Source organism: Desmodus rotundus, chromosome 9, assembly GCF_022682495.2.
Source record: "Desmodus rotundus isolate HL8 chromosome 9, HLdesRot8A.1, whole genome shotgun sequence".
Classification (NCBI taxonomy): Eukaryota; Metazoa; Chordata; class Mammalia; order Chiroptera; family Phyllostomidae; genus Desmodus; species Desmodus rotundus.
The window spans coordinates 24,048,939-24,071,784 of NC_071395.1; the positions used below are offsets into that span (position 1 = coordinate 24,048,939).

Sequence of the window (22,846 nt, forward strand, 5' to 3'; positions counted from 1 at the left end):
CTTTTAGCAATTATGGAATGGTTGGAGGGAAAACTAGTTTCAATATACATTCTAATCATGAATAGAGTTGACACTAAAATAAAAGCATTCAATTTTTGTTCTTTGAATTTTTAAGATTTTAACTTATATGAGAATAAGATTAATCAAATTCTAACTATAAATGTTAAAAGAGAAAATTGGTATTCTTATATACTCAGATTTGAATATATTTGTGTTGAAGGGAAATGGTACTTTTTACTGATGGATCAGAGGAAGGATAAAAATGTAATTTCAAAAAGATAGAAACAAATTATAGTCTTTGAAAATTTTAATAGTAACAATAATTGATATAATCTATACTTGTGAGCACTTATGTACTCAAAGCTGATAAGGTTGTACTGCCAGATACATAAAATGCAATTATTCTCAGTTCCATGGAGACTTGGAGAGGTGCTGCTGTCTACACAGTTCGGGGTCATTTGAATGTCAGTTTCTGCATCTATCCAGGCCAACAAGGCCAAATGGATTTTAGCTCCCTTTATAGAATGACTCTGAGTTGAGTATCAGCACAGCCGCAGTGTCATAGGGAGAAAGATGCTGTAGATACTACCACATGGGGACCTCTTTTGTCTTATTCTCAGAGTGGAGGACAGGTCAGCAAGCAGATGTCTTCATGCTCTCCCAAAGCAGGAAGTGAATCAGGATGGTCTTTCTTTCCCTTAGCTACACTAATCTAGCACAGCCAGTTGATTAAGTGTAGAGAAAGGAATCCTACCAAAGCACACTAATAAACAAAAATTCCTTACCTTCCTGCTCGATGTTATTCTTGGCTGAGTCCATGCTGTCTAAATATCTATTCTTCTTCATTAATGATGTTGGTTGTTTTTCTTTAACATTGAAACTTATTGAAGGGTAGGAAATATTGAGTATTTCCAAATCCTCACTTTGTTTTTACTCCTTAAGCCACTGTAGTATGAATTCTGCTCAGTGTATTCACTAAAATTGTCCTTTAAAGTGACCCCTGACCTCTAATTTAAGCAATGTAATGGGCGTGTTTTATTGTTTATCTTCAGTTCTGTAACAACTGACATTTTGTCATACTATCTTTCTTGAAAAGTTCTTTTCCCTTTAGTTTCCTCCTTTTCAGTACTTTCTCAAAGGTTTCTTGCTTATAAAATACTACTTTTTTCTTTTCTAGTTCTGCTTTCTATACCTGTAATTTAAGCTGCAATATTGCCCTGAGTTTATTATATTTATTTTTCACTTTACAAATTATCCTTGGACAAACTTACTGAATCTATGTGTAAGTTGATTTCAAAACTCAGTTGTGAAGACCAGAGTGGTAGAGAATAAATGATAGAAAAGATATTGCCTGTGTGTAAAAATCACTCTGTTTCTTTCTAGCTCCACAACTATGAACAAGTTATATACTCTCTGTTCCTTGGTTCATCATCTGTAAAATGGTGATAATTATGTTGTCTTTTTGGATTGGTGTGAGAGTTAAGTGATTTAATGGGTACAAAGTTCTTGGTACATAGGAAGCTTGCATTACATGCAATTTATTATTAATAACAGGTATACCTATTAATTACTTTAAAATATATGACAGATTTTTATTAAAACTGTAAACCTTTGTTATTAAACAAAGTCTTACATAATTTTATTACTGCTTATTGTACATTTCCAGAGAATATGTATGCCTTTACTTCAAAGCTTTGATTTTTATTTTCTTTTTTTTGAGGTAGTTTTTCACTTGTCTTCAGGAAAGTTTTTTTTTCTTTCTTTTTACATTGCCAGCAATTCATCAATGCTTGGACTTAGGAAATTTACAATTTGGAAACAAAAAAATATGAATAGAGAGCATCATGGTCATCCCGTTTTTTGATCAGACTAAAATTAGAGGGCAATAACCCAAACTGTATTCCCTAAATTTTAAATTTTAGTTAAAAGGTTTCCAGCATTTAAATTCTTTTTCATCCACCTGTCATCAACATTCTGATCTTCTCATTGCCTATGATCACAGGTCAGCCCCTCCAAACTCAAACCCCCTCCAAACTCAAACTTCCTGTCAGTCAAATGAAAAGACATATAGACCCAAGGTCAAGTACAGAAATTCCAGGTGGGGCTATTGGAGTGTTCTATTATCTTTTTTCTCATTTTTTCATCACACGTTTCTCCCTCTTCCTGAAACATACCCATATGTACACACATGCAGACACATGTTTAATGCATGTACATACACCTACACACACGTTTGAAGGCTCCTTTGTGCTGCTTTCATGGAAACCAGAATTGCTACCTATTAGTCTGGCTTTTATTACTTCTTTCCTTTGTTAGTGATTTCTTTGATATTATAAAAACATATTCTCGTTATTGCTCTTTACTGAGAACAGAGTAATGCAAAACTGACTTAACCTTCAGCACTGAGTCTACATTTTATTGTAAAAAAAAGAAATTCTTGACAGCGTTGCCAAACAATAAAACTGATGAACAACATGGTCATTTCAGTCATTGGAAAAAAGATAGTCTCTCATCTCTTTAGCAGAGGTTGTTTTCTGTCTTAAAAGAGAATGAAAATCAAATACTGCTTTTCAACCAGGCTTCTTAGAAATCTTAAATTTTAGAGAAATTTAAAATTCTTTAGAAATCCTTTACAGTTACAGATTTTGTCAAATTCTAATTGTCAAATTGACCACAATTATAAAGTTAGCTTTTTTCCTAAAAATATGTTGTGAAAACACTTTAGGTACTAAAATAGCAACTTTGTTTTTCATTTATACATTATATTAGGCACTGTATTTTCTGTGCTGTACTTCATATCACATTTACTCTGGTAGGCAATTCATTTCAATGCACTATTTATAAAGACATCACTATATGAGTCCATTGTAATTAAAATCCTTTGTAAAATAATCATGTAAAGATTTTAGAACAATTGCAATCATTTCTAAAGACATTAAGCCAAGCAATTATTTTCATTGACTGTGATGTTCCCACTACTCTGATGGTTATTATACCAGAGGTATGGAAAATATGTAATGCACTGTTACTTCAATAAGCTTATATTTCCGTTGTGGAGGTGAAATTTGAAAAGTTAAATCTTTAAGATACAACATGCAAATTTATATCATGTTATATACTGAGTCCTCTAAAAGGAGAAGTAAATGGATACTGGAAAATAAGTAAAGACTTTCAGAAGAATACAAGGATGAACTTAGTGACATTATAAATAGAATTAATAAAATTTTGAAAAGGTGGGACAACTGTAATTGAACAGCAATAAAAAATATGAAATGTCAAAAAGTGTAAATACACACATACTAAACTTCTTTGAAACAAACCCAAATATAAAAAAATACTTCCAATTAAAAATATGCTATAGTATTTTGGAGCCATATATGTGTGTGTTTAAGTGCAAAATTCAGCACCATCTAACCCTTTGTCTTGAGTACGCCATTTCATCTTCCTGTGCTTCACGTTCAAAATCTGTGAAACCAGTTCTGACTGGTGAAGCTCAGTACACTGGGCATTGTCCCAGGGACCGAAGGGTGGCCAGTTTGATCCCAGGTCAAGGCACATGTCTGGGTTGTGGGCTGGATCCCAGGTTGGGGGAGAGAAAGAGGCAGCCCATCCGTGTTTCTCTCACACATCCATGTTTCTCTCCCTCTCTTTCTCCCTCCTTTCCCTTCTCTCTAAAGGCAAATAAATAAAATCTTTCAAAAATTATGTGAAACTATCAATATAGGGATATATTGTGAAGATTAAAACTAAGGTAATGTATTAAGCACTGGAGCTAATTAGAACCGTCATGTATTTCTATGTCCGTCATAGAGCCAATGGCTTTGGCACAGAGGAAATACACAGTAAATATATTGTTATTAGATTTGATAAGATGAAAATTTTCTCTCCTGCCATAAAAATAGCCCATTTTTTCCTTGCACAAGTTGTAAAATATGCAACATAGAAACAAAAATTATGTACAAAGTATATCTATAAGATATCAGCTTGTAAACATTAATAAAATAAATGACTCATTTTCAACAATATTGCTTTGAAAACAACTAACTTAGTTCTTTTGTTACAGGAGAGAACTGCAAGGCCCCTGAATACAGCAAGATGAAAAGCATGCTTTTAGATTTGCAAAATCAAAAAGATATTACTCAAGAAAATGAAAACCCTAATGATGATGATGATGATGCATCTCGGAAGAAGTTTTTGGTGGATCAAATGTTTAAATATTTTGATGCTGACAGTAATGGACTTATAGATATTAATGAACTAACTCAGGTATGGCTGGTAATTAAATTAAGAGATTTATTTAATATAGCATATACAAAATATTTATATTCATGTGAACTATTCTATATCAATAAGATGTGTATTTAATCTATATTATTTGAGAGTGTGGACATGCAATAATTTTTAGAGTAAAACTTGACTGCTCTATAAGCAATGTTAATTTCAACTAACTATGTTACATTTTACAGTTTCAAAAAAGAGGTAGACAGGTGTCTATACCTTAAATATATAAAGGAATTACCAGTTCTTTATTTTGTTGCATTTATAAGATATCTTCAGGTATATTCTGGAGACTTTGTAAAGTTTAATTTTCTATAAGTCAATAAAACCTTGTTTATTTAGTATTTGAGGAAACTACTGACCAGCAATTGATCACTTATATAACATAATGTAAAATAATTATTTAAGAAAATATTGAATTATGGACATATTCCAGTTCTTTTTCAATAATCAAGCATCAATTATAAAATATTTAATTTTTATTTAACATTAAGTCCCCATTATTAAATTTCATTTCTTTGAAAACTGTCTCCTAAATGATACCTATAAAAAACTTGTTGGTAAAGACACTATATTAATAAACAAATACTATTTATGTGGGCCATTTGGAAAAATAGAAATACTTTTATGTGTATGTCACTGAGGCAGATGGACCAGTTGAAGTAAATGTGAGAGCCAGATTAAGGAATCTAAACTAAGCCTGGATAGTACTGGAAATGTAAAATAAGGGACACATGATTTGTCCAGAAATATGTACAGGTTTTAGGTTTTTATTAGAGGAAAAATAGCCAGTTGAGAGTGACTAGGAAAGTGATGATAGCACTAAAGAATTTCGCTGACTTATCCTTATCCTGTATCTTGAGGTATAGTTTGCTGCTGTGTATGGCAGTTAATTTAGTTTTCAAAAAAAATCAATAGTCTATTTCCATAACATTATACCATTCATCTTTTATAGTTTATTTTATGGCTTATTTAAAAAAATCTGACATTACAGAATATTGGTCTTATCATGCAAGTATTTCCAAGTTTTAGACTGTGTAACTTAATCTGGAGACTTCATATTAACGTGACCTTCTGAGCAAATTGACTATAGTTCTTGCCACTCCAGTTAATTAAAATCTATATCATTTTCATTATCTTTTAAATTCAGCTTACATTTATTGAGTAGTTACTAAGTCCCAGGCACTAGGACTTCGGCAACTCAATTCTGGAATTTTAGGGTAAAAAATAGAAAAATGTAATTAAGGTATCTGTGTGGTCATACACCCTATGATTTATTTTTCAGGAATGAAACTTTGGAATTTTATATTTATAGTGATCATAAGAAACGACTCCATTAAAATGAAATCGTAATTAAGATACCACCTTGATCTGTGTGGGTCTGACATATTTGAATATATTGTGCATTTGTTTTTGTTTTTTACTTCTTATTTTTATAGTATTTTTAGCTTTTATTAACATTTCCACCACTGCAATTATTCATTGGGTACAAAACATGACCTGGCCAAATCTAGGTACTATTATAACACCCACGTCTAAATGCAAAGGGGAAATTGCTGATCATTATAGAATAGCAGTGGCAGCCCTTCACCTCTACATGTTTGAAGTTTGTGCCACACTCACATTTGTATTAATTTCCTAGCGTAGCCATATCAAAGTGTGGCAAAATGAGGGGCTAACACAACCACTCTCTCAGTCTCTTGAAGTCCAAACTCAAGGTATTGGCAGGCCCGTGCTCCCTCTGAAGACTTATGGGGAAAAGCTTTCTTGTTTCTTTCAGCTTCTGGTAGCACTAGGCATCCATTGGTTTGTACCTACATCACTCTATTCTCGGCTTCCGTAGTCACATTGCCTTCTCTGTGTGCCTGTCTTCACATCATCATGCCTCTCCTAACAAGAGCACCAGTCAGCCCTGGCCAGTGTGGATCAGCTGGAGCACGGACCAGTAGAATGAAATGTAGTGGTTTTGATTTCTGGTCAAGGCACATACCAGGTTGCAGGTTTGGTCTCCAGTCTGGGTGTGTAGAGAGGCAAAAAAGGACACCAGTAATACTGGAAAATGTAAACTCTATTCCAGCATGACCTCATCTTAAGTTACCTACTTCCATCTTTAACAACCCTATGTCAAAATAGGTCCCATTATGAGGTCCTGGGGGTTAAGACTTTAAAATATCTTTTGGAAGGATACGATCCAACCATTAAAAAAAGCTCATCTGCTATAAAGTTTAGTTTAGTTTTTTATCTTTGATTGGAATTTGCTTTATGGCTGGAAAGTGTCCTTTGAGTTCATCTGAAAGTTATGATGTGAGAGCAGTAATGATCTTCAGAAGTCCATTGATATCTTGATGGGTGGAATTGGGTGCCATGGTGGATGCAAGGAAGGATCTGGGGAAGTAATGTTTACTGACTTCCTTCTGTATACATCCCACTCTTTCCTTCCCCAATGTACAATGGAAATGTTAGTATCTCATCTGTCAGCAATCAACTATGAAAAGAGCAGAAGGTTATAACAGGTACCCTGGAGGAGATAACATAAATTTCTAGCTATTCATAGCATCATTATTGTTTTTGACTTGTGTATTTTTAAGTTACAGGTGCTTTTTAAGAATCTATATATTGTGTTATATAACCAATAATACATATGCATTTTACTCGTAAACTTGGAAACATATATTATAATTTAATATGAAATTTGCAACTAAATTAACTTAGAGTAACGAAGGAAAGGATCTTAACGGTGGCTGTTACCAATTTACAACCTATTATCAGCAGAAAATGTAACATGTACCCTAAGATACTGCCGATGACAAGTAAATATTAAAGAACATGATTTGGCTTTGAGGCTTTATAAGTGCAGCATGAAAAGTGACTGTACACATTCTATTCTTATGTGAATAATGAATATATATGCTAGTGTTGTTTCTGCAGGTTTTCAAGTAAATTAGAACCTAGCGGCCTGTCCAGTTGAGAGGAAAATGACACAATAAAAAGCAGTAGATAAAGGGAGTAGAATCTTTAGTGTCAGGGTTAACAACTTGCCATAGCAAGAAAATATTTGGGTACTATTTCAGTTACATAAATAGATCCAGTCCATCCACCTTTTCCTCACTCCAGCGTAACGTGACTGCCAATTCTGTGCATTTAGTCCTCCAGTCGGAGACGGGGTTTTGTGTGTGGGAAATACCCCACAATAAAATGCAAGTTTATTGCAAAGTAAAATTTTGGACTTGCAAAAGCCTTGTGTTTTAGGAAGTTGATGAAATTGATGTTTGAGCACTGTTTGATTTGTCCTTGATAATTAAGGATTTGGGAGAGTTTAAGCAGGTAATAGCTGAAGAGAAATCAAGAAAGGTTAAGATGGAATATGCATTTCAAAAGGTCAAAAGAAAACATTGAAATAGCAAAGGACTGAGTAGCCTTAAATTGACAAAGTCCTTGGATATTTTCCAAATTTTGTTTATGGCCATGGCATAATGCTTAAAAATTTGATTATAAAACTTGTGTTTAAAACATATCTTTAGTACTTACCTTTGTGACTTTTGGCAACTTACTTAAACTATGTCTCAGTTTCCTTTTCTATAGATTGGCAATGATAATAGTGCCTAGTACATAAATTTGATGTGATATTTATATTATTTGGAATACGTAAGAATCTTAGAAGCATGGGGAGCACATAGAAAGCATGGTGTAATATTCTGCCACAATTGTTGTTCAAATCTAACATTTGTGAGGATGCTATGATGACAATGAAAATGAAGAAGGCACCTGTGCTTGGATTAGTGGGTGAGCAATTGCTCAGTGTTTCTGTCACGCTCAGCCTTGCACCTTTTTAATGCTTAGAGTAGGATAGTAGGTGAGACCAAATCAAATATCATTAAGTAGCAGTCATTATGACCCAAAATCTATGTGCACATTATTAATCATAAAAAACTTTTTATCCCAAGTTTTACAATGAAAAAAATTGTCTTGCAAAAGAGGAGAAATGGTTTTGATTATTCCAAGAAATTATAAAAAATGAATGATAACATGTTATGTTATTTATTTTGCTCACATCATTTGAAGTACCCATCTACTTATCTTATAAAGCTTGCATGAGTGTTGTTAAATCCCAAATCATATCCTAGAGAAACATAAATGTTGTTGTTGTGTGACCTGTGATATTGGACATTTTTCCCAGAGTATATAGTGTCTGTGATTTACACATATAATGTTAAATTGAAGTGAACATAAAAAAGAATCTCATATATATATATATTTTATTTTGAGATGACACATACTATACTAAAATATCTCTATATATCAATATGTCAAATACCTACTTTAATTCAGTTTTTTTCTTGTCCACAAAATTAAGTTATAAGAAATAAACAATATTATAGTAACTGAGTTCAGTAACATTAGTAGTAATAGTAATAGTAATAGTAATGATACTACCATTATGTTAAAATATATTGTCTGTTGGATGTAGTAATATCTGTTGTCAGTTTCCCCTTTTCACTTCTCTCTGAGTTACAAACACACACACACACACACACCAACATTCATTTGCAAAAAGCAATGTGGACTTCATTGAAGATGTATAAGGGAGACAGAGGTTGGGTTTACATCACACATTCCATGAATCACAAATTAAAATAGTGTCAAAGAAGCCCTTATACACTTCTCCCTTCCTTCAGTTTGGTCCATGGTGTGCCTTGCATTCCCTATACCATGGATGCATCCCCAAGTTCATCTCTCAACTTCAATCCTTCCATTTTATCTGGGGCTCCAAAATCCTTATTATTTAAAACAATATGGTTCTAATTTAGATTTTCTTCCTCAATTTGCATAACCAAGACATCACATTTCACAATTGCCAACATTGACCTTTATTAAAAACTAATGGCAAGTTATAGAATATCTGAAACCAATATCTGTCACATTCTTCCCTAAGGGGGAATGACATCTTCAGTCCTGGAGACCAGCAGGATTCCCCAGCCTCTGTCTTCTGCAATATTTTGTATATCCTTAGAATACAGTAAAATCCCATATCTTACATTCCTCAAGTGTGTACCAGGCCCACTTTCATCCCTTGACTGATAATTTCTGCATCCCCAAAGGATATAGAGTTGGCTAGTAGGTGGAGTGGGATATCAAATTTGTTTTTTTATAGGAATGAAACAGATTATCATTGTCTCCACTTTCATATAAGCCTCTTAACTACTATGTGACAAGGATGAAATTTTAATCACATTTTAAAGGTTTTTTAAGTGCACTTTTGTTTTTAAATGTCTATACTCTCTTTACTGAAAATAGGTAGAGGAAATTTTATTTAGTTCTAGGAAGCCCTGTATCTTTTCTTGAATCTGTGCCACATTGCATGGATCCCATTCAAAGTGAAGATGTTGAACTGAGTCATCTCTGCCAGTAACCAACTCTATATGTTAAAGACAAAACCAAATGTTCTGGCTTTTCCTGAGGGCCATTCTGATAAGGTGTGAAACATTGCTTATCTAGTGTTCTACACTACTTCTGCTGTCTAAATCTGAATAGGTGTCTGAGGTTCATTTATGCTATCTGGATCTCCCTGTGCCCTCTCAAATTGTATTTGCCAACAGTAAGAATTCAGCACTCTCTTGTGGTCTACTGTGAAGTCCGAGCTTTAATAACACTTGCTTCAGTGGAAATTGGTCTTGTAGCAATATATTCTAAATTGGTTGAACATTTCAATGTACGTCTCATAGAATAATAGCTCACTGCAAAAGTCTCAACAGACATTTAAAGAATTTTCTTTCTTTGAAGCATGGTCACAAACTTGACCAGGGCATCCTGGTATCTCCCTAAATGTTGTATACATGACTAGTGTGGGCAGGCATTCAGCTCTGTAGTAGCCCATTTTGCGGTCTTAAGAACATATAATATTCCTGAAATAGGCCTGAAATCAAGATTTCAGGATGATGTGATCTAAGCTATGAACAAGATCCTCCTGGGAGACTGGCTTGTAGGAAAAGGTCATTGGAAGAGAAAAAGTTAATGATCATTATGAAAGGGAGCAGAGAACTCTTCTGCATCATTTATTCACATGGATACTGCAGTCACTGGGAATATTGAAAGAGTCGGTAAAAGTGGACAGAAATATTGTGAATAAGGAGCTTTATCCACTCATGAATTATAGGGTGAGAACAGGAGAGTATCATGTAGCTGAAATTCAAAGAGTAGATCCTATCTATCTATCTATCAATCAATCAATCATCTGGTGAAGACTGGTTTGCAAAGAGGAAATAATCAAGAAATGCCAATAGGGATGCATATAGTTATTTATCATCTTCTTTGCACTGGGACAGAATGGGTCTGAGAGAAAATTATACTCCAACTTTTTAAATTATTGGACAAATGGTTTTCTTAAGAGACAGCCAGAATTTTTATTTAAGTCAATATAGTGAAGAACATGTTTTTATAAGAAATAGAAAGCAAAAAAGAATTTCCTGATCAGAGAGCAGTATTCCCAGAGGCCACTCTGATGGGTTTGAGTTGGAAAGGAATAGAAATTGGGTCAGATTGGGAAATGTGTACAGCCATAGGAGCAGGCTTGGATTTCATAGGGTCTCAGAGATTAGCCAGGGTATGATGCCCAAAGAAATTTGTCCAGATTGTTCTTAGAGGAGAATGAGCAACCATTTCTTGCATTGTGGTCCAATATGTTTGGTCCTCAGGGTAAGATGAGAGGATACACAGGTTGACATTGTTAGCTGCAATGGCTCCTTAGAGTTTCTTGGCACTATTAAAAGGTAAACTGAGGCGTATTAAATTGTTAAGAGTTTATTTGAAGAAAAAAATCTTTCAAAATGGGCAACCAAATTGGAAATGGTTAGAAGCACTCTAAAGACGGGAGTTGGGGAAAAACTTTTATGGAAAAAAGGCAAAAGCAAACTAAGGAAATTATTGATTGGCTGTAGTTTAAACCAAATAGCTGTTTGTGATTGGTTGTCATTAGGTTTTGATTTAGTAACCTTGAGGCATTTATAGGCTCCGAGTTTGGTTTGCTTATGCAGGCACTTCTGCATTAGAGCTGCCTCAGTCTAATGACCTCCTATTTAATTAATTTAAAAGCAGGAAATACAGGGTTCTGGAGGGAGAACGGCACTAACAGCTTAGAAAATCTGCTCCTTAGGTCTCTTCCAATTTCCTAAAATAACACTTGTAGAACTGAAGTAAGCAAAGTCATTCAATCATGATTCTGAGCTTAAATAAGCATCTGTATTGAGTATATTGATTTAGCTTTTTCTTCATTTAGATTTTGTCATCTTAATTAGCCGATTCGCATTAGGAATGCATATTAGAATGAAATATTTCCCTAATGTGCATACATGCCAACTTTTTATTAAAATAATAAAAAGAACTACTTGTTCACAGGATCTAGATTATTATGTTATACATATTTGACTTAAAAAAACATTTGCTCAATGACTACCATATGTAAATACATTTACAGAATTTAATAAAAAGCAGGAATAAGTAAGACTACATATTTTTAAGCCAACAGTATGAGCATGGAAAGATGTTTTTGCAACCTTTGTACATAAAAATTTTCTTTTAAAATTATTAAAAATGTTACATGGGGAATGTACATAGGGAATGAATGCTTAATCTTTATTTTGAGTTTATAAAGCCTATTACATCTTTATAGATTTTTAAAGAGGTTCTAATGTCTAGTCAGCATATTTATTTAACATTGAGATTTATAAAAAAATGTTTTGTTTCTTACATAAAAAGCTATTTTAGTGGGAACAAATTAAGTAAAAATAAGTATGCACTTTTATGGATAGAGAAGAATGATAAGTGAGAACTTCCAGAAAATGCTATGGTAATTAATCCTATTTAACATTTTAAAAGCCCATGAACCTATTAGGTATTCAAAATAAGGCCAGAGAAACAAGGTGTTTGGCTTAGAAAGGCATTGGCAATGCCAGTACATAGGTCCTAGTAGTACTGGGAATTCCTTTTCAAGTGCTAAAGATTTCAGAGTAATAATAACAGCAACAATTAGCACTCAGAGAAAGGTAATTGTTGATTTTGGTGCAACTCAGGGCTACAATTAAAAACCAATACTTTCAATTATATCTGGAACTATAATTGTTGCCAGAAGTAGACTGGTCTGGAAATAGGTTATTGCTAAGTTGCAGGAAGTGAATTTTAGGGACTCGTGTGTAAGAGGATTTCAGAGATAGTGGCAAGATTTAGTGGAAGGGTGTTCAAGACACAGATGCTTCTGAAGAGGCTGCCACACAGCCTCATTCACAATCAGGCAGCTTAGCTGTGTCTTGCTGTGGAAGAACTCCAGCCCTCGCAGCCACATGCCCACACTTGGGCCCATCTAGCCCAAGAGGAGGGCCAGGGCCAGAAATTCTGTACCATCAGCCTGGCATCAGCATCCAAAGCTTCAGTACGCTATTTTAGTCTCTGTTATTCTCCGTTCCCCTCTGGCCCACTTTCAGTGCTGCACGTGGGCCTGCGTGGCTGTCACACAAATGCAACAAAGAGCTAGAAACTCCTGCCTTTGTTAAGCTTTGATTATATTTTCTTGGGCTTGGGAGAAGTATGCTTTCAAATTTCCTGGATCTTCCCAGGACTATGTTGGTGCCCCACTCCATCCAGACTTTTTTCTGGATCTTCTGGGTTTCTTGACCTTATCTTACTCAATCCTTTTCCCACATTTTCCCCAGCTAGCCTCCTCCCCTTTAAGATAGACATTTTAGCTCCCACTGTGCATGCCTCATTGTTCTGCCTCTTCATCTGGCTTCTACTGCACATTCACTTAGTAGAAGGGCTTCTCTCTGCACAATCTTGGCTTCTATTGTGCATGCGCCTCAGCAGAGGAATTTCCCCCCTCACTGTTCTCAATCACCCACCAGCCCCGGGGTGATTGGAAGCTGCCACTTTTTACTTAACCAGTTTTAATGTTTGATTCCATTTGACCTCTTCCTTTGTTAATAAAAAACTAACTACTTATGCTAATGTTACTAGTTTCAAATATTTTTTAAATGCTGTTCATAATATGAAACAGACAACTGAAAAATTAAAATTATTTTTCAAGTGTAGACATATTATTTGTAGCATATTGCCTTTTGAATGTCATGGTGGATTTAAAATTTTGGCATGCATGTTCTCTGAACATGCCCTGTGAGCCACATAGAAGGCCTTAAAAATAAAATAACTTTTCTCTCACCAGAGGTTTAATAATGTCATCTCTTCAGCTGGTCTTTCAAAAGAAGTAATGTTAGCCTTATATTATTTCTGAATGTTTTCTAATCTGTTGATTTTAGTTATTTGTATTTCATCCTTTTCTTTTAATATATCTATTTTAGGATGGCATCAGTTACATATGATTAAACAATTATAACACTAATTATCTACCCTGTCCTTGCATTTTAGTTTTTTGGAGCACTGTTGACAACTAATTATCTTGTTTTTTAAGTTTTTGATTACACATTCCCCCTCTACCTCTCTAGCATAGTATCTGCATGGAGGCAGAGATGGTGTCATTCTTATTTACTAATTTATTTCCAGCCCCAGCACAGTTCTTGACATATTTTCTTACAAAGAGAGAGAAAAGAAAGAGGGAGAGAGGAAGGAAGAGGAGAAATGAAGAGAAAGTGTGCAAGAAGGTGTTCAGACTAAGCAGTAGAGGAGTTAACCCATACTGAGTATGAAGGGGAAGCTTAAAGCTAATGTCTGGAGATGGGTATTCCTATCAAAGGAACATTTTTATTTTCTGACTCTTTGGCTTTAGTGAAATCTACACATTTACGAAGTAGAAAGTGAATATATCTGCCTCTTCTCAACTTCATGGATGTGATCACCTTGCTTTAAAACAGAGGATTCCTGAGCTCTGATTTCACTAAGGTTGTTGCAACTTTGACATGATCATAATTAGTCTGAGAAAAATGGTTTGGATAAGAAATATATCAGATAACTTGAACATGTGAATGAGGTGTCTATCCATGAATTCACAGTTGCCATTCTCTCCTGTGTCCACTAAGGAAAAGAAAGAAAAGGGCAAAGATCTGGCAGGTTCCACTCCTCTGTGCTCTTATACCCCCTCACCCATAGTCTCATCAGCAGGACCTGCCCTGAGACCATCAAAATCAAGTTCATGGATATTATACCTGTATGAGTGTCAGTATAATAATCTTGGATTTCCAGGTCGTGCCATATCTCTGTTAATCTAATGGTCACGCATCTCTATACAGGGAGATAGTTTTCTATACCTACCTCTGACCCTTAACTATTTTTCTTTCCAATCTTATCTATTTTTAGATAACTTATCATCATCTGACATACTCTATGTTTAACTTGTTTATTTCTTTGCTACTCCTTCACTGGAATGTAAGTTTCACATGGGAGGGATTTTTGTGTGTCTTTCTGTTGGCTGTTTTCTAGACCTGTGATGGTATCTGTCACACAGTTAAAAGTCAAAAATGGTTTCTTGAATGGATGATGGAATAAATGAATGTGAAATAATACTAAGGAGAATAGCATATTTGGGAGAAGGACAGGTTTTGTTTTGTGTGGTTTTTTTTTTTTTTTCAATTTTCTGTTTTGGAACAAAAAGAATATAGTACCGAAATATCGAATCCTCTGAGTTATTACAATCCCACATGCAACTTTGACAGTTCTATTATGCCGATGTTAAATGTTTCCCCTCTTGAATCCTGTGCGTCTGAGCTCCCTTAGAGACACACATTCTGCTGACATTCCCATCTTGTCACAGTGACTTCAACCTCTTTGGAGCCCAAAATTCATGCCACTTGATCTTTAATCAGGACTAAAAATTTTTTTTAAAATTATTTCTTTAGTCTTAACAAGTTCCCCAAACCCTGGTAAGTACAGGGTTTCAATAGTCTTCAATAGTCTGCAATAGAAAACATAAAATTATAAGGGGCCTACTAGACTGAAGTATCATCAGAGACACTAAATGACAAAATATTCAGTGACTCTAGTCCTGTCACAAAGTCCTAGTTCAAAAGGAAGTAACATGCGTGTTGTGAGAAGCCAAGAGTGGGGAGTTCTGAAACCTGTGCCACTCAGAAAATGAAGGAAGTTCAGGGAATTGCCAAAGCCCTACAAGTGTAAATCCCCTGTGCCAAAATCTGCTTAATGTATTACTATATACCAGGGAGAGAGATCTGCTTAGATTTTCTATCATGCCTGCTTCCCAACAGCCAAATGCTCATCATTTTAAGGCTATCAGAACTCTGGATACCTAAAGCCATTTTTCCTTGCTGTTGAAAGCATGGGAAAGTACCTCACTCATGAGAAACACCCCAGGCTATACCAGAGTTTCATCAGGGGGGAACTTACAGGGGGGAAGAATTTATGAGAAACCATGTTTTAACCAGACCACTTCACTGGCTGAACATGGAATAAATGAGGAAAACACATATTTAAAATATTGATGAGTGAAGGAATGCATCACTTCTTTCCTGTACAAGGGCACGGCTCGGTGTAGATGAACAGGGTTTTAACAAGGTCACCAGCCAGACCACGAGTTTTTCTAGGGCACGCATTAAAATAGCATACCCAGCTTAAACTCTATAATCATGATCAAATCAAAATCAGCTAGTCTTACGCCAGAGCCAGCATTCGGGAAAAAGGTAGAAGTTGTTCTCTTGGTCTCATACATGATTTAATTAGAGTGAAATATTAAAACAGAATTAAATATGAGATAGAAAATGATGACAGCTTTCCCCCCAACTTTCTCTCCCATCTTCATCTCATTATGAAAAGGTATGAGAATAAAAGCCACTAAAATTATTATTAAAATACCTGACCAAATCTGGGTGTCACTGAATCCCAAAATAACCAGAATAGCCTTATGGGTCTTTAGAAAGAGCATAGTAAGGTAAGATCAAATACACTGTTTCCCCTCCCACCCAGGAAAGGTCATTTTCCATGCTCTAACAAATAACCGATAGAGAATGACTGAGAGCTCTGTTGTTTTCTAAGTAGAAAAGCAGTATTTGCTTTCTCATTAGGTTGATAGGAGAGATGGCTAAAGCCATTAAGTAGTTTTGTAATCCCTCCAGCTGGACTGTCCTCATGTGCAGGGTTTAATTCTTGTGATCAACAGTATCTAGTTATATGGACCAATTCAAGCAGACAAATGTTTTGCCTTTTTTGCTGCTCTAAAGCAGAAACTATCAGCTTAAACAGTGACATTTGAATACAATGTGTAAGAATAGAGAATCCATTATGTGGTCAAAGTTATATTCAGCCAAGCATCTGTTGTCATTGTGTATCCTTCCTCAGGTGGCTAAAGATGGGCGGGGCATTCTAGTGACTCACATGCTAAGCTCCATCCTTAGATCTGTCTCAACAGGTCATCCACCTTTGGTTGCAAATGAGCTTTAACACGGAAGTGTTCCAAAAAGGGTTAAAATAGCTCAAAAGCATCTGAGAATCTTTAGGAATTAGACTCACAAATCTGTCATTGATATAACAAAGAAATTCTGAAACATACTGCTGTACCAAAAGAAACAGTCATACGTTGTGAATGCACCACCATAACAAGCACAAGCTGGTTTTAAAATCTATAGTGAATTATTTAAATAAGAAGCACATTATATTTGTGATTATTTTTAACTTTGAATGATTCCTTTTGAGTGTGTACTATATGTTGTCTTGATTCTGACCATACCTGTGTATACATGTATGAGTGTGTGTTTTTGTGTGATCTTTATTACAAGCATGAGAGAGAGATGTTACTGTTCTTTTTCTAATTGAGGAAAGGTTACGTGATTTGCCAGAAATTATGGAGCTGTTAAGTGGCATTGGCAGGAAATGAACCCAGAGCTGGCTGACTTCATAGCCTGTTTTCTGATCACCCTGCTTACCCTTTCAAAAAACACCCACTGTGATGTCCATCTCCAAGCAGTATGAACTACTGCCTCTGTCTGTGGGAGAACATGAAAGCCTGTGGAGCAGTTATGCAGCTACCCAGAATGAATAGGAAGGTTTGAAAAATTTGGGGGAGCTCTTTCATATGGCAGGCAATACTCAAAAGCAGTGGAGTATAAAAAAGCTCCAGCCTCACTCCATAGGACAGAGCACAGTTTGATGATTTTCCTTACCCACACTTGGCTAGATTTTCATCATCAGTCTGTGCATTAATTCTATCTGGCTCCTGGAGACAGTCATTTGCTCAATAACTCCTTTGTGGCCACAGAGCTAATACACACTCCCAAACGGCTTCACTTCTGGTGGGGAGGAGTTTAGGCAGAGGAGCAAAAACAGCCTAACTCCATTTTTCATAAATAGTACAAGGACAAAAGTTGGAGCAGATTATTTTACTTGTTCTGTTGGGAAAGAACCCTGTTTTATTTTGACATAGGTCACTGAGACGGAGGAGGCAATTTCCATGTGGAGATATGGCCTTGACTCAGTATAAATGGAGCAAAGTAAATGAATGAAATACAAAATATCCTTTTAATGTTCAGATTTTCTGTGTCCTACTGTGAGATTTTTGTATTAGAACATTCAGACCAAATTCCAAGTATCTCTCTTAACTTTATATTTCTGAAATAGTTAAAAATAATTGTCTAGTAACTGAAAATGATATTTTTTAATTCAGTTCTTTGCCAAAGAGCAAGCTAAAATGATCTATTCACTGATTATTACATATAATTAATAATACTATAGAAATGTTAAGTATAGATATAATTGTATGGTTATAATTTTCTTGCCAGGTGATAAAACAGGAAGAACTGGGCAAGGATCTTTCAGGTTGTACTTTGTATGATCTACTGAAATACGGTGATTTTAACTCTGACAAGCACCTGGCTCTTGAAGAATTTTACAGAACATTCCGTGAGTATGAGAGTCAATCCTTAATCTCTCTTTCATTTTTTCTGTTTATTTGCTTAGAAGGGTATGTTTGCTTGATCTCAAAATGCAAGTGTTTCTTAAGAGAAGTCACATATGCTGAGACAGCATAAGTGTTTGGCTGTATTGCAATATATGAAAAAGCTAAGGGGTTTAGTAGTTCTAAAATAAAGAGATGGGAGTATTTGATAACCCTGATTCGAGTTTAAGACATTGAATCCTCAGTGCAGCTTCCAAGGTTACTTTCAAGTAGGAGCAGCACTTGACTAGTTGTCCTGATGTAACAAAGACAATTTTATTACTTACACACTGACATTATTTTTACTGGGAAACCAAATTAGATTAATACAACTTTCTACATGTATTGTAATTAAATGTATTGGGGTGACATTGGCTAATAAGATTATATAATTTTCAACTGTACATTTCTATGATACATGATCTGAATATTGCATTGTGTGCCCACCACCCAAAGTCAGGTCGTCTTTGTCACCATATATTTTCCCCTTTTGCCCTTTACTATCCTTTTAACCACCGTACTGTTGTCTGTGTCTACGAGTTTATGTTTTTCTTGTTCATTCACTTGTGGACTACAGTTTTATATCCCACATATAAGTGAACTTATGGTTCTTAATTTCTCTCTGACAGGTTATATGGCTTAGCATGATATTCTCAAGGTCCACCCATGTTGTCGCAAATGGCAGTATTTCACCTTTTATTATGACTGAGTAGTGTTCTATTGTATATATGCATCACATCTTCTTTATCATGTATTTTAATAAAAATAACTAGCATAAGAATGAAAAATTATATTTAAGTTCCTTTGGAATAATTTATATTATTTAAATTGCTTAAATCGATTCTTTGTGCTTTATAAAGCAGAGTTACAAAGCTGATTTGGTAAAGAAAATTCTACCAAGTTATTCTTTTTTTTTAAATTTTTATTGTTACTCAGTTACAGTTGTCTACATTTGCTCCCCTTACCTCCACCCCACCCCAGCCAAACCCACCTCCCTCCCCCACCTCCACCCTCCCCCTTGGTTTTGTCCATGTGTCCTTTATAGTAGTTCCTGTCAACCCCTCTCCCCACTGTCCCCTCCCCACTCCCCTCTGGCTATTGGTAGATTGTTCTTAACTTCAATGTCTCTGGTTATATTTTGTTTGCTTTTTTCTTTTGTTGATTATGTTCCAGTTAAAGGTGAGATCATACGGTATTCGTCCCTCACCGCCTGGCTTATTTCACTTAGCATAATGCTCTCCAGTTCCATCCATGCTGTTGCAAAGGGTATAAGCTCCTTCTTTCTCTCTGCTGTGTAGAATTCCATTGTGTAAATGTACCATAGTTTTCTGATCCACTCATTTGCTGATGGGCACTTAGGTTGCTTCCAATACTTGGCTATTGTAAATTGTGCTGCTATGAACATTGGGGTGCACAGGTTCTTTTGGATTGGTGTTTCAGGGTTCTTAGGGTATAATCCCAGCAGTGGAATTGCTGAGTCAAAAGGCAGTTCCATTTTTAGTTTTCTGAGGAAATTCCATACTGTTTTCCACAGTGGCCTCACCAGTCTGCATTCCCACCAACAATGTACTAGGGTTCCCTTTTCTCCACATCCTCTCTAACACTTGTTTGTTGATTTGTTTATGTTGGCCACTCTGACCGGTGTGAGATGGTACCTCATTGTGGTTTTGATTTGCATCTCTCCAATGGCTAGTGATGCTGAACATCTTTTCATATGTCTCTGGGCCCTCTGTATGTCTTCCTTGGAGAAGTGTCTGTTCGACCAAGTTATTCTTTAAAAATAATTCCAAGAGAAAGAACTAAGGGACAAAAGAAAAAAAAACAGAAAAGTTTAGGATCTGTGCGCAAGAAAAATAGAAAAAATAAATTAACTGGTTAATATTTAAAAATCACCAAAGAATCAATTAAATTTATTTCAGCACCTGAAACCAATACATCATACGTAAACCCATATATTATATTTTATATATATATATATATATACATATCCAGTATGTATACACATATGCACACACACATACACATTATATATTGCTTTCCAAGAAATAGAATTTGTACTTGGTATAAAAAGTTTTTTTGAATTGTGCCTCTACCATCCAGCAGCAACCTGATATTGGAGAGAATGCTTAAATCTCTGAAAATCCATATAAATAAGGATAGTAATTTATTTATCACATGAAAATTCTATATTAAAACATTGAATTATATTTCATGTAATTCTTGATACAAGCAACTTAACATATGTGAAACAGTCGCAAATTGCAAGCTTTAAAGCAAGAGATGACTTTGCTCTTCAGATTTAATTAAATTGCATTTCCACTTTAAATGACAATCCAGAATACAAGATGAGATGACTCAGTAAACAGCTATCCTTTAAAATTGTTCTCAAGGCTGGACTACTTTTCAAAGATAACAAGAAAGCAGCATATTTATTCTATGTTTATATGAAGAAACTGAAACACATAAAAATTAAGAACTAAGTGGCTGAGTTTATAATCAAACCCACATCAAACTAATAATGAAGTTTATGTGTTTCCCACTAATCACTCTGCAGTAAACACTGTTTTGTGTGCTCAGGATTTCAGGAGAAGATATAGTTCATCAAGGAATAAATTATTATATATTTATATTATATGAATTGTGCTATATTTAATACTGTCATGTAAGATAGAAGGGAATACGAGTCATAGAACAGCCTGCATATGATATTAAGTTAATTGCTGATGTGATCTCCAGCTTTGGGAATCAAGGACCCTTTCTGAAGATGATAGCAGTTGAATTAGTCTGCAGGATGAGTGGATTTGGACTTTGGGAGATGAGGTGTGAGAGATGGACAAACAGCATCGCATAAATAAGAACTGAAGTGCATGAAACTTCAGCATATTTACAGAAACCAGTGCAACTGCAAGATTTGGTTCAGGTCTAAAATCTATAAAAATATATCAATTATTACTATTTTACCAACTTACTAATAATCAGTCTAATCTATCAACTCCTTTCCCCTAGCCCCATACTATGAGAATACATGGATATGACTAAATGACAGTGGTTGAAATATGTAGCAATAGCAGAAAATAACTTAATGGATGTATCAATAATTTATCAAGCCTCTAAAATATAATTAAATGGATGTATTTGTGTGGGGTTTTTATTCAAAAATGTACTACTGTTGATGGTGGAATGGTAGATATGTAAACAAAAAAAACTAAAATAAATGTGAATACTATGTTATTTTCATGACAGCACAGCCAAGGCTGAATAATGATCCCTTGCAATATCAGTAAATAAGAATTTTGCCAATAATACTGCTGCTTCCATATATCACAAGGAAAATAATACTGTTCAGGGAGGTATGGTTTGAAGTTGCAAAGGAAGGCAGAGTAGTTAGTATTTGTTCTGGTAAATAATATTCTGCGATTAAGAAATCTGAGTCATTGATAAAAATGTTCATTAGAGAAAGAGTAAAACATTGTTTACAAAGGAGCCAGGTGGTACTAGGAACTATTGATTTGGTTAGAAAATATGTAAGATTTTGTTAACTCCTAGAAGCTAATATGGTTATAGTTTTATGAAAATTGTTTACATAATTTAAATTCAGTGTATTTACACAATGGAGTTTTATGCAAAAGAGAGAAAGAAGGAGCTTATACCCTTTGCAACAGCATGGATGGAACTGGAGAGCATTATGCTAAGTGAAATAAGCCAGGCGGTGAGGGACAAATACCATATGATCTCACCTTTAACTGGAACATAATCAATAGAAGAAAAAAGCAAACAAAATATAACCAGAGACATTGAAGTTAAGAACAATCTAACAATAGCCGGGGGTGGGGGGGGGAGGACAGTGGGAAGAGGGGATTACAGGAACTACTATAAAGGACACATGGACAAAATCAAGGGGGAGGGTGGAAGAGGGGGAGGGAGGTGTGTTCAGCTGGGGTGGGATGGAGGGATGGGGAGAAAAGGCATGCAACTGTAATTGAAGAACAATAAAAATTAAATAAATAAATAAATAAATTCAGTGTATGTGTATATGCAATATTCAGTGAATATATATATGTGTGTATATTCAGTGAATATGTAATTATTCTGCCATTAGGTCAAAATTCTACATAACACAAAAGGTCTACATTTTTAATATTCTGAGTCACAAAGATATAAGGTAATGAAAGCTATTGTAATAAGCAATCATATTATAAGCTTTTTCTTTGGATAATCACAAAGCTCTCTCTTAACAATGATAAAGCGATGTTCACATAATTATTTAAAGGAGACATTTTTTAAGTAATGCTGGAATTATATGGGATATTTTAATATTCCTGTGATCTCACCAAACAGTTTTCTGGAAGGTTGTTACATTTTCAGTGTTACATTCTTATTTAAGCAGGTCATCAAACTATATAATGACCTTTCAGAGACAGCAGAATGAACATGAGTAGATTTATCTGCATTAACCAAAAATTATTTTTACTTATATGTGAATAGAAAATACATATCTAGTTCTTTCACTCCATTTGTTCCAGTACTTTACAACTAAACCCACTTTGTGAAGTTTTGTGACAGGTTTGTATAAAGATATGATTTTAAAAGTTTTTCTATTATAAAATACCAGGTAGAATAAAATGTATAACAATAGTGAAAAGGCAATTTTTTCAAAAATTATATATTAAGTACCTATGTGTGTAGAGT

General features: G+C 34.9%; 1 protein-coding gene across 2 annotated transcripts in view; it reads left to right on the forward strand.

The window, feature by feature from the left end:
• Positions 1-22,846, forward strand: part of FSTL5 (follistatin like 5) — a 546,539-nt gene that overhangs the window by 283,024 nt on the left and 240,669 nt on the right. For both annotated transcript variants that reach the window (XM_045202427.2, XM_045202428.2), the window contains exons 5-6: positions 4,064-4,266; positions 18,003-18,123. In XM_045202427.2, the coding sequence (XP_045058362.2) occupies positions 4,064-4,266; positions 18,003-18,123 (324 nt within the window). The remainder of the gene's footprint in view (positions 1-4,063; positions 4,267-18,002; positions 18,124-22,846) is intronic.